The sequence below is a fragment of the Triticum aestivum genome, chromosome 1D, assembly GCF_018294505.1.
Source record: "Triticum aestivum cultivar Chinese Spring chromosome 1D, IWGSC CS RefSeq v2.1, whole genome shotgun sequence".
NCBI lineage: Eukaryota > Viridiplantae > Streptophyta > Magnoliopsida > Poales > Poaceae > Triticum > Triticum aestivum.
The window spans coordinates 125,876,723-125,888,505 of NC_057796.1; the positions used below are offsets into that span (position 1 = coordinate 125,876,723).

General features: G+C 47.8%; 1 protein-coding gene across 2 annotated transcripts; it reads right to left on the minus strand.

Moving 5' to 3' along the window:
- Positions 1-5,613: 5,613 nt before the first annotated feature.
- On the minus strand, positions 5,614-11,515 carry LOC123180724 (uncharacterized). 2 transcript variants are annotated; one of them, XM_044592838.1, is made up of 3 exons: positions 11,368-11,515; positions 6,740-7,086; positions 5,614-6,661 (listed from the first exon to the last, which is right to left on the minus strand). In XM_044592838.1, exons 1-3 carry the CDS (start codon positions 11,399-11,401, stop codon positions 5,954-5,956), a joined length of 1,089 nt encoding a protein of 362 aa, XP_044448773.1. In that variant the 5' UTR covers positions 11,402-11,515; the 3' UTR covers positions 5,614-5,953. The 2 variants fall into 2 exon arrangements, with proteins under 2 accessions (XP_044448773.1, XP_044448774.1); XM_044592839.1 differs by having other exon boundaries at positions 6,740-8,623; positions 11,368-11,482.
- Between the last annotated feature and the right edge of the window lie 268 nt (positions 11,516-11,783).

Consider the following 11,783-nt stretch of genomic DNA (forward strand, 5'->3'; position numbering starts at 1 on the left):
CCGGCATCTTGAGCTGTAAATACACGTAACACGGCCGTGCCATGAACTTGGCGTAAGCCGGCCGCCCAAATATGGCATGGTATGGACTTCTTATCTTGACCACCTCAAAGGTCAATTTTTCCACCCTGTAGTTGTGCTCATCTCCAAAGGCCACTTCCAACTCGATCTTGCCGACTAGATAAGCCGACTTACCAGGTACCACACCATGGAAAATAGTGTTTGACTGGCTGAGGTTCTTATCAATCAACCCCATACGACGGAACGTCTCATAATAGAGGATGTTGATGTTGCTGCCTCCATCCATGAGCACTTTAGTGAACTTATATCCTCCCACCTGAGGAGCCACCACCAAGGCCAAGTGACCCGGATTATCCACCCGGGGAGGGTGATCCTCCCTACTCCACACTATAGGCTACTCAGACCATCGTAAATAGCGTGGAACCGCCGGCTCAACAGCATTCACAGCCCTCTTATGAAGCTTCTGATCTCGCTTACACAGACTAGTGGTGAATACATGATACTGTCCACCGCTAAGCTGCTTTGGATTGGTCTGATAACCCCCCTGCTGCTGTTGATGACCCTGGCCAGACTGCTGTAAAGCCCCCTTGACCGTTCTAAGGATTAGCATTTGAACCGCCGCCCGGGCCATGAAAGCCGCCGGCGCCTGAGCCACCGCCCGGGCCGTTGTTGCCGTCAAAGGCGTTGGAATTCTTAAAGGCCTTCATGATTGCACAATCCTTCCATAGATGAGTAGCTGGCTTCTCTCTAGAGCCATGCCTTGGACAAGGCTCATTCAACAGTTGCTCCAGCGTCGGGCCTGACCCGCCGGCTCGGGGAGGGGGCCTCCCCTTGCGTCGCTGGTTATTGCCCTGTGAGCTGGCATTGGCTACGAACTCTAGGCTGCCGTCGGCCTTGCGCTTGCCACCTCCTTGGTTCCCCGGGTTATGCTGAGGACCGTTGCCATTGCCGTTCTTCTTTCCCTTCCCTGTCCTTTCATCATCTGAAGCGGGGTCCTTGGTACTATCAGAATCGGCGTACTTGACGAGAGCCGCCATCAGTGTACCCATATCATTGCAGTCGCGCTTGAGCCGCCCGAGTTTCATTTTCAGGGGCACGAAGCGACAATTCTGTTCCAACATTAAGACTGCAGAGCCGGCATCCATCTTATCAGATGAATGTATTATTTCCTTAATCCGGCGAACCCAATGTGTCGTAGACTCACCCTCCTGCTACTTACAGTTAGTCAAATCCACAATTGACATAGACTGCCTACAGGTATCCTTGAAGTTTTGGATGAACCAGGCTTTCAGCTCAGCCCAAGACCCGATGGAATTCGGTGGTAGCCCCTTCAACCAAGTGCGGGCAGTCCCATCTAACATCATGGTGAAGTACTTGGCCATTGCTGCCTCACTGACTTCCAGCAGTTCCATGGCCATCTCGTAACTCTCGATCCAGGTTGCGGGTTGTAAGTCAGCTGTGTAATTAGGCACCTTCCTAGGGCCTTTGAAGTCCTTGGGCAGACGCTCATTGCGGAGAGCCGGCACCAAGCAAGGGACACCTCCAGTCCTGGTAGGGATACCCACATCGACGGAAACCGTCGGATAAGCCGGGGGAGTCTGGTAAGCCGTCAACTGAGGCACCTGCTCCGCCTCTTGCCGCGCTCTGTCTTGGTCTGCTGCATGAAAGGCTCCGTTATGAGCCGGGCCATGGCCAGGGGGCGGGTCATGGCGTCGGACGTTACTTGAGCCGGTCGCGGAGACCATGTGTCTGCTATAACTCGGGCTCCGGCCTGGGCGAGGGGTCGAGTGGATCCTGTCCCGGCTGTAGGAGTACGCCTCTTGTTGCGCCAGTGCTGTCTGAAGGAGTTCCCTGACCCGGCGGGTTTCAATAGCCGTCGGAGAGTCGCCGTCAATTGGGAGGGACGCCAGCCGCGCTGCTGCGGCTACCATGTTCTCCAGCGGGTTAGCATAATGACCCGGTGGTATTGGCACATACTGAGGCGGGGCAGGGCTCACCCGGGGAGGCCCCATTACTTGTGGCTGAACAGGGTTCCCAGACCCGGGCACTATGATCCCTGGCGGGTTACTAGACCCTGCACCTCGCGTGTTGAAGAGGTTTCGAGGATCGTAAACCGGAGGGAGTCGAGATTGGGCCTTTTGATGCCTCCTTCTCATGACCTCATTGGATGCGTTCTGATCCATCGTGAGCCGGAAGGACTGTGCCTGGATCAACTGAGTTTGGGCGTCGAGAGCCGCCCTCTCCGCAGCCATCCTGATCCCTTCCGCTGCCAGATCCTCCTTAGCTTTCACTAGATCTAACTTTAACTGCGCCACCTCCGCATCATGCTGAGCTTGATCCGCCGGGTCAACCGCGGCGGTCAACAGGGTCGTCATCTTGTCCGTGAGATCCATCAGCACCTGAGCCGGCGAGGGCACCGGGTTTCCCGCTCCAGCAGCAGGGTTCTGAACAGGCTGCGCACCGGCCATGAAGATTCCAACCCGGCTTGGCGGCTCAAACGGGTCCGGAATACTGTCACCATCGGAACAACCCATGAGCCTACCATCTTGAAGTTGATTCAACGAGTTTGACTCATCTGTGGACGACTCGCCGTCAGAGCCGGCGGCCGTCTCATCACCGGATCCAGATCTATCAGAGTGCCCTTCATGGACACATCCCACAAAGGCATGCCTCAAGGCAGGCTGGGCCTGGGCGGGTCGTACGCGCTGAGCCGTCTCGATGAGATCGGTGCAGAGATCCGGCTTAGGGCCCGGCTCGCCAATCTTACCAATGAAAACATGAATTCCGCCGAAGGGGACCCGGTACCCGTACTCAATTGAGCCGGCGTTGAGGCCCCAGTTTGCATCGTCGATGTAGAGCTTGCCGCGACGACTCTTGGTCATCCGGCCCACAGCGTATCCCTTGAGCCCTTCGAAGTTGCCCTTCAAGAACTCGAATCCACCGTGCGCTGGCCCCACGGTGGGCGCCAACTGTCGTGGAATTGTCACGGCAGATGTCCTCAAGCTAGGACTTAGTCGTGGAGCCATCGCCGCTAGGAAGCTTGAAGGGGTTAACGGGACAAGGAACACGAGGGTTTATACTGGTTCGGCCCCTTACGGTGAAGGTAAAAGCCTACGTCCAGTTGAGGTGGTATTGATTAGGGTTTCGATGACCAGGGAGCTTAACCGCTATGCCTGGCTCTCGAGGAGATCTTTCTTGCCCCTAAACCGCTGCCGGGTCGTCCCTTTATATAGGGAGGCTGACGCCCAGCAGCTCTCAGAGTTCCAGCCGGCTCATAAAAGTGTCCGGCTCGGACTCTCAACTATTCTTGCCTTACACTACAAGCTCTACCATAATGATATTTGTAACTACGGGCTTTAAGCCATATCCGGGTCTTAAGCCCATCTTTGGCCCACCGTCTTCAAGCTTGCCGCCGGGCTTCTGGCGATGACCATTATGAGTAACCCGGCCCCTCCTGGCGGGTGACTCTAAGGTTTATATCCTCAACAATACCGGTGTTATGTTCCTTGATTTTTGCGTTCCTTACACGGTTGGGTGATTTATGGGACCCTCTTGATAGTTCGCTTTGAATAAAACTCCTCCAGCAAGGCCCAACCTTGGTTTTACATTTGCCTACCTAAGCCTTTTTCCCCTGGGTTTTCGCGAGCCCGAGGGTCATCTTTATTTTAACCCCCCCCCCCCCGGCCAGTGCTCCTCTGAGTGTTGGTCCAAACTAGAGCACCGTGCGGGACCGTCCCTTGGCAACTTGGGTTACGTTGGTACCTGTACGCTTCGCTTATCCGGTGTGCCCTGAGAATGAGATATGTGCAGCTCCTATCGGGATTTGTCGGCACAGTCGGGTGGTCTTGCTAGTCTTGTTTTACCATTGTCGAAATGTCTTGTAAACCGGGATTCCGAGACTGATCGGGTCTTCCCGGAGAAGGAATATCCTTCGTTGACCGTGAGAGCTTATGTGCTAAGTTGGGACACCCCTGCAGGGTATTATCTTTCGAAAGCCGTGCCCGCGGTTATGTGGTAGATGGGAATTTGTTAATGTCCGGTTGTAGAGAACTTGACACTTGACTTAATTAAAATACATCAACCGTGTGCGTAGCCGGGATGGTCTCTTTTCGGCGGAGTCCGGGAAGTGAACACGGTCTGGGTTATGTATGAACGTAAGTAGTTTCAGGATCACTTCTTGATCATTTCTAGCTTCGCGACCGTCGCGTTGTTTCTCTTCTCGCTCTCATTTGCGTATGTTAGCCACCATATGCTTAGTGCTTGCTGCAGCTCTACCTCATTGCCCCATCCTTTTCTATAAGCTTAAATAGTCTTGATCTCGCGGGTGTGAGATTGCTGAGTCCTCATGACTCACAGATTCTACCAAAACAGTTGCAGGTGCCGACGATACCAGTGCAGATGACGCAACCGAGCTCAAGTGGGAGTTCGACGAGGAGCGTGGTCGTTACTATGTTTCTTTTCCAGATGATCAGTAGTGGAGCCCAGTTGGGACGATCGGGGATCTAGCATTTGGGGTTATCTTCCTTTCATTTGGATTTGACCGTAGTCGGTCTATGTGTGGATTTTGGATGATGTATGAATTTAATTTATGTATTGTGTGAAGTGGCGATTGTAAGCCAACTCTCGTTATCCCATTCTTGTTCATTACATGGGATTGTGTGAAGATGACCCTTCTTGCGACAATACCTACAATGCGGTTATGCCTCTAAGTCGTGCCTCGACACGTGGGAGATATAGCCGCATCGTGGGCGTTACAGTGCTAGCCCAAAAGCTCGTCGGCGCACCGTTGCCATTCATTAAGTGCAACCATTGCCCAAAGAAGGTCGTGCACCGTGTGTCTACAACGCCGGAACATCCCGGATGGGTGTTCATCAAATGCTTAAACGATGGGGTATGTGCTCTTTTTAGCTTCGGTTTGTGCTCTAGATTTGACTAGTTGTGCTAACTTCAAATTTTATTATGTAGAATGGATGCAAGTTTTGGTATTGGGAACAAAAGTACATCGATATATTGATAGAGCGCAATTTAGTAGATGTTTGTGCACGTTTAGTTAGCATAGAGGCTGTAGATGAGACAAGTGCACTTGTTGCTAGATTAGAGGCTAGACACGAGACTAGATGCGAGGAAGCAACCTCTACTTCTTTAGACTCAAAGAAGAAAGAAGCACGCAAGATCGAGCCTCCTCCGCAAATAAACAATGAATGCATCGAGAAGGCACTAATACAACTTACAGGAGCAGTTATGGAAGTTGGATGTCTTCTAAAATGTATTCTTGTGGTTCTTGTTTTCTTTGGTCTTGCTTTTCTAGTCAAAATTTGATGATGTATTCCCATGTATTAAAAATGAATGATGAAAAAAAGTTAAGGGCTTGCAAAGAAAAAAAATACGTCGACAGGATGCGTCCACGCATTGGGCGCACGGCCACCGCATCTCAGAAACGGCCCGGACACGACCCCATTGCCCTACCCAAAAAGACATAATCTAGGCAAAACGGACGTCCGTTTGGAGTGGCGCGGTGGAGTTGGCCTTAGTGTGCCCATTGTATAAACTGCTGGTGAAGCGGAAGACACTCCTCGAGCTGAGAAAATTCACACCTTCAGAAAACAAACCACACATACATACCATCATTTTCAGTTGACATTTGTAATCTTGGGACATCTGATCATACGTAGAATAAGCCATGAGCATAAGATGCTCACAAATTGTCCGCAAACTACACTGGACTATCGGGTAAGGTGTTAAGGCAAGTTACATGATAACTAACTAATTAATAGTTTTCCCGCAAAAAAACCAATCATATTTACCAATGCTTATAGCACAAGAGGTGCACCAATATGTAGCAGCACAAACAAGGCCCTCTGAAGTCTGAAGAACAATTCATCCACAGAGAGCGTGGGCTGAATTTAAAGCAATGAGCCGTGATTAAGCAATCAAACTATAAGGCTCCAGGCTCCCCTCCACTCAAGAACTTGTGGGCCCATGCCTCTAGGTACTCCTTACCCATACTCATGAAAAAACTTCGATGCACTTCAGACTCTGGCTTACAAAGATAAATCCCAACTGACAGCCTATCAGCAGGTGTCAACGGAATTTCCTTTAGCATGTTCCACAGAGGAGCATTTGGGTCTGACAGTGGTGGTGCTGTCCGTGTTGGTTTAGCGAGTCTGTCATGGATCCCCATTAAGTTCCTGTTGAACGCGTCTGGTTTCCTGCTATCATGTAGCGCAACAGCCTGTGGCTTTAGATTTGCTTTTGCTTTGCTGACTATCTTGCACTGCTTCAAGCTGGGTTTGAGAGCAGCTATTGTGCTCTCAGCCGATCCTGATGGTTCAGCAGATGGTGCACTAGTGCCTGACATAACTTCACATGGTACTGTACCAACGGCGCTAATAACTGCAACCTCATGACACTCATCTTCACCCCCCAAAACAACTTTGTCCAAGCCTGCCTCGTGTGGGTCCCCTGTGTCTGCATGAACAACCATCATGTTCAACGGATCCTGGGTTTCCATCTGATCATCATTTAAGTCAGCATCTGTAAGCAGGTCTGTCATAGAGGCACCATCAACTAGGCAATCGCTGAAGAGAGCTTGCAAATGGTCGAAGAATGGAATGGGTTTAACGAGAATAGCACGTTCTGCTAACTATACAAGAAAACTATCCATTAGTGCACTGGGAAAACTACAAAATATTAATTTACTTTCTAGTGATGCAATACTTACGGGTAGAGCAGCCATGGTTGCAGAAGGTAGTATTAACATTTTGTTTTTCTTGTCAAACCTGCTCCCGTTCTCGTTCATATAACGCGCCACAATATTCCAAACCTCCTTGAAACGCCTCAAATGGCGATGGACCTGATCAACAGTGTAAGCAGACTCAAATCTAGCATTTAGTGCAGCTTGGCAATAATGGTGGTGTGTCTTCTTGAATTTGGTCTTAGGTGGCATCGCCTTCTTTTTCTCAAGGTACCAATTAAGTAGAAACTTTGACATTACTGAGGGCCAATTTGTGGCTCTTGATCTTTTGGTTTTAAAGGAATTCTGATCTTCGCCTAGGTCCATGATGTGATCTGCAGGAAGTATGTAAAGCCACAGAATTAAGATGACTTCGTCACATTATTGATGTGAGGTCAATGATAAGAGGTAAATCATACTTACGGTCATGTAAAAAATAGTGGAAGCCATACAAGTAACCGTAGTGCAACAAGTGGTGCAAACGTCATCAAATAAATGCATTCAGCACTGCTAAATAATACATCACAATGAAAATAAATCGATGTTCACCCTAAACCCATCAGGCAGATACACATTAACCAGTGGCAGTTCACCTCTACTTGATCTGTTACTATAATCATCCACAAAGTTCTTATACTAACTTCGGTCTCTCCAAATCAATGTACTACCTATTGGCAATTCACTTCTGGCTGATCTATAAGACTAACTAATTTTTTCGAGAAAACGCAAATGGCTTTTGCGTTTCATTGCATTGGAAAGAAAGGGAATTTACATCCTCCTAGGAGGCAGTTTTACACAGCCAACAGAGACTCAGTGGACATCCCAGGATGATGGCAAAACACCCTGAGCCCTTGAGCCCCGGCCTTTGCCCAACATCGAGTCTCGTCTTTAATCCTGTCTACAAGCTCATTCAGCGATGGCCTCACATGGTCGAAAAGACCATAACTAATATAATCAATCTAGGCACTATTTAGAATCTTTGGTCATCATAGGGGATGATGTCTATACTTAACAGTTACTCCGTCCGTCCCATAATGTAAGACGTTTTTTGACACTAGTCTAGTGTCAAAAAACGTCTTACATTATGGGACGGAGGGAGTATCTTACTGTGCCCAACAGAACATGGATTACAAACTTCACTTAAGTCCTGTATGGAAAAGAGGTTCTGTGAGCAAGAAATATAAAACACCCGTTCAGAGTTCAAACACCCACTTCATCTTCATGCAAAGATAATATCATTGGTGATTCGACAATTCTTGGTAGTGCAGTAGGGTTATTAAATGATGATATTCACAACCTATATATGACAGCAGTATTACTAAGTTTAACTGCATATCTTATATCTGCTAAGTAGTACCACCACCTAACCACAAGTAAGATGTCATCACGTTGTAACTTAAGTGATCTGAGATCCATCAACGAATGCTACAGATGGCCAGTAAAAATAAGCTCAGTTTGGCTCTTGTTACAAATACAAGTAAAGCGTATATACAAATGTATTAAATACCCATATAGGCTCAAGCAAGTGAAGATTAACAAGGCATCATGGGATGAGAGAGCTAAAAGGCACGGATAAGGAGACACGGACACGGCAATACGCATACGGGGACACGGGATATGGCATTTTCCAAAAAAAAGCTATACGGGGATACGGCGAGTATAGAACAAAATTTTAAGAACATGCCATGTAATACAGAGTTAAAGACAAAATATTAAAGAAAAACTGAGATGAGATCAGAGTACTGCCCCATTTGTTGTCTGCCTTTTCAAGTTCTCAATCATCAGACCTGCCTCCAGACCCATGTTATTACAACTTGCGAAATACATCACTTAATTGGCTACCGGCTGTGGCGCAGCCAGATGCCATGCTCCCTAACAGAAAGCACCAATCAACACTAAGCAGCAGCTAATCAAAAACATCATGCAGCAATCAAAAACCCAAACAACAACATCATGGCTGCAAAGAGATGAAGAGACTCAAGGACTCGAGGTTAATTGCTCCAGCGTGGTTGCCTTTGGGAGGAGAGGTTGCCGCCTTGCCGGGCTTGGAAAACGGCTCGACCAGGCGGCAGCGGTCAAGTCCAGGCAGTGGCGGCAGCGGCAGTGCGTTAGCTGGAGCCTGGACAGGTTCGAGGTCGAGCAGCCTGAAAAATTAGGGTTCGTATCAGGCCGAGCCCGTTACTCTGCCTCCCGAGTCCCCAACATGTTCCTTACATATCCCAGCCGTATCCCTATTTATTTCTCTTTCTTTTTAATTCGAAAATGAGGGGATACTGCAGGATACGCGTATCCCAGCGTGTCCGGCCATATCGCCGTGTCCTTCCATACTAGGACACCGATTTGGCAGTTTCAGACGTGTTTGTGCTTTTTAGTGAGAGAGCACTTCGAGCACATCAAGACATTGCAAGATGGGTGTATGAGGCATAAGTACAAAACGATGACAATGATGAGTTTGTTTCAATTGGAGTTTTTACTGCCCTCTTACACAAGATGTTGTGTCTCTCTTATATGCAGCAATACCATCCAATGCAACTGACAATGACGAGATCAGACAGATGGTTGAGGCCATTGGTCAATTTGGCCCTGGTCTTGATCCACCTACTCAATATGATCTCCGTGAGCCTTTACTGAAGGCTGAGTATGCAAAAACCAAGAGTGAACTCAAGGAACAGAGGGGATGAGAAGATTGAGAATGGCTGCTCTCTCATGACCGATGCTTGGGAAGAGGAGAAGCATTACGAAACTGCTCACACATTGTTCGGAAAGTGTTAGCTTCATCAAGCCAAAGGAGACAACAGACACACCACATACAAGTGAGATGATCTTCAATCTGAATATCTAATTGACAAAACAATTGATGAATTAGGTGCTGAACAAGTGGTGCAGGTTGTGACCGACAATGCTTCGAACAACATGGGAGCTAAAGATCTCCTGAAAGTGAAGAGGCCAAACATCTTTTGGAGCTCCTGTGTGCAATGCTCAAGATATCGCTAACTGGTACCATATCAGTCAGGTGCCGAGTAGGGATAAATAGGCGAATTTTCCAGTTAATCGGCCGATAAATCAGTTAAACAACTATTCAGTGACCCACCCAGTAGCGATTAATTGACCGAGATGCCGATTAACTGGCCGATATTTGGAACAATGCCTGTGTGACTCACACTGTCAATCTGATGCTCCAAGGGATTGGCACCTTGCCTAAGTTCAAGAAGATACTTGACCAAGCCAAAGCTTTCACAATATTTGTGTATGGGTACCACTGCACCTTGGAATGCATGAGGCCCTTCACCAAGAAGAGAAAAATCATCAGGCCAGGAGTGACCAGATTTCCTTCCCGATTCCTCACTTTGCAGATAAGGCTGATTCACCAAGGAAGATGGTGGTATCCTCGAAGTGGGACAAGACACGAAGAAAGGCAATAATGCAACAGCAATCATTCTGAACAAGGCCATTTGGAAGGGAGTGAATCTTTGCATTAAGGTGTTCGAGCCCTTGGTGAAGGTGCTACCCTTGGTTGATGGTGATGTGTGCCCGCCCATGGGCTTTGTGTATGGAGAGATTGTGAAGTCAAAGAAGGAGACAAAAGAGGCTTTTGGCAATGTCGAGCATCATTACAAAGATGCGCTAGCCATTGTTTACAAGAGTATGAAAGATAGGATTGATGCCCCACTGCATTTGACTGCATATTTGCTGAATTCACACTACAGCTATGCAGATGAGAGCATATTTGATACCACAAAAATGGATTGTGCGGAATGTGGAGACATTCTATACTGGAAATGAAATCACTCAAGACAAAGTTGCGAACTATGAATTACCTATGTTCCAAAACAGACCCTTTGGAGGACTAGTCCAAATTTTGACTATGATCCTGGTTAGTCATATCACTTATTAAGCATATTTTCTTATTTGTGTTCTGAAAATAATTGTGAGAGAAACTGGAGCGAAAGGCGCTTTCAATCAACTCACAACAAAACTCTGTCAAAACCGCATCTGGTTTCATTTCATAACTTACAACTGTTAAGCGCTAGGCGTTAATTGTGTGTTTTGTCACTGCCTAGCGCATATCTTGCCTAAGCACACGCCTAGCATGATTAAGCGCTAGGATTACTGTTGTTGCCTAGCAACTAGGCATGCTTAAGCGCACTTTTTTCACTGTAGGGTACAAGACAATTGGGACTGCTCCATAACAACAAAAATTGGAAAAGTACCAGTAATGACCAACGAGTAACCATCTCTACTTCCCATACGTGTTCATTTCATCATTTGTGGAAACGCATTCAAATAAACATTGTTGTCTTAACAAATGGTCTTGTAACAGCTAAAAAAAGGACTTTTAACAAGATGTTAGGCAGCATTTAACACTGATCAGAGTACAATACTACTACGTGTTCGGTGCATGTTTAATTGTGCAGTACACAAAGATTACATGCAAATGTATTGTGTTATCCGTAAGTGAAGGCTACTTCGACAGCTCAGCTAAGAGATTTGCATGAACAAACGGAAGTAGACCAGCAAAACCAAACCATACAACCAAGGCTCTCGTCGATCCTTTGAAAATTAAGAAGAATCGTGACTCTTCATGCCTTTCCGTAGATCAGAAAGAATCAAATCACCTGAGTCCTCGCCACCTTCTTGGCCTCCGGACATCGACTCCGTCGCCGCCCAGCAATCCAACGATATGGAACGCTCACTGCGCGGCCCGACGATTGATGGGGGCGCGCAGCCGGGGGGGGGGGGGGGGGGGGGGGGCGGGGTGTCTCCCGGCGGCGAGGTGCGCGCGTGGCCGCGGGATGTGACCTGCGGGTGCGAGAACGGATTTGGGGATTTTTGGGCTGCTGTGCCAAGTGGGCCCTACAAGTACCAGATGTATGCCTAACAATTTTTGGTGGTTTGTAAAAAATAAATCCTTAAGGAAAGGCATCATGAGTAGTTTCACTCAAACTAAATAGGAATGACTCCCTCCGTCCCACATTTTTTGACACTACACTAGTGTTGAAAAACGTTATGGAACATTCTTATTACAATAACT

Coding starts and splice junctions, on each gene's coding strand:
- LOC123180724 (XM_044592838.1), bottom strand. CDS start 11,401: ATGTCCGGAGGCCAAGAAGGTGGCGAGGACTCAG. Junction 7,087..11,367: donor AGAAGGTGGCGAGGACTCAG/GTGATTTGATTC, acceptor TACTTCCTGCAG/ATCACATCATGGACCTAGGC. Junction 6,662..6,739: donor CAACCATGGCTGCTCTACCC/GTAAGTATTGCA, acceptor TTTCTTGTATAG/TTAGCAGAACGTGCTATTCT.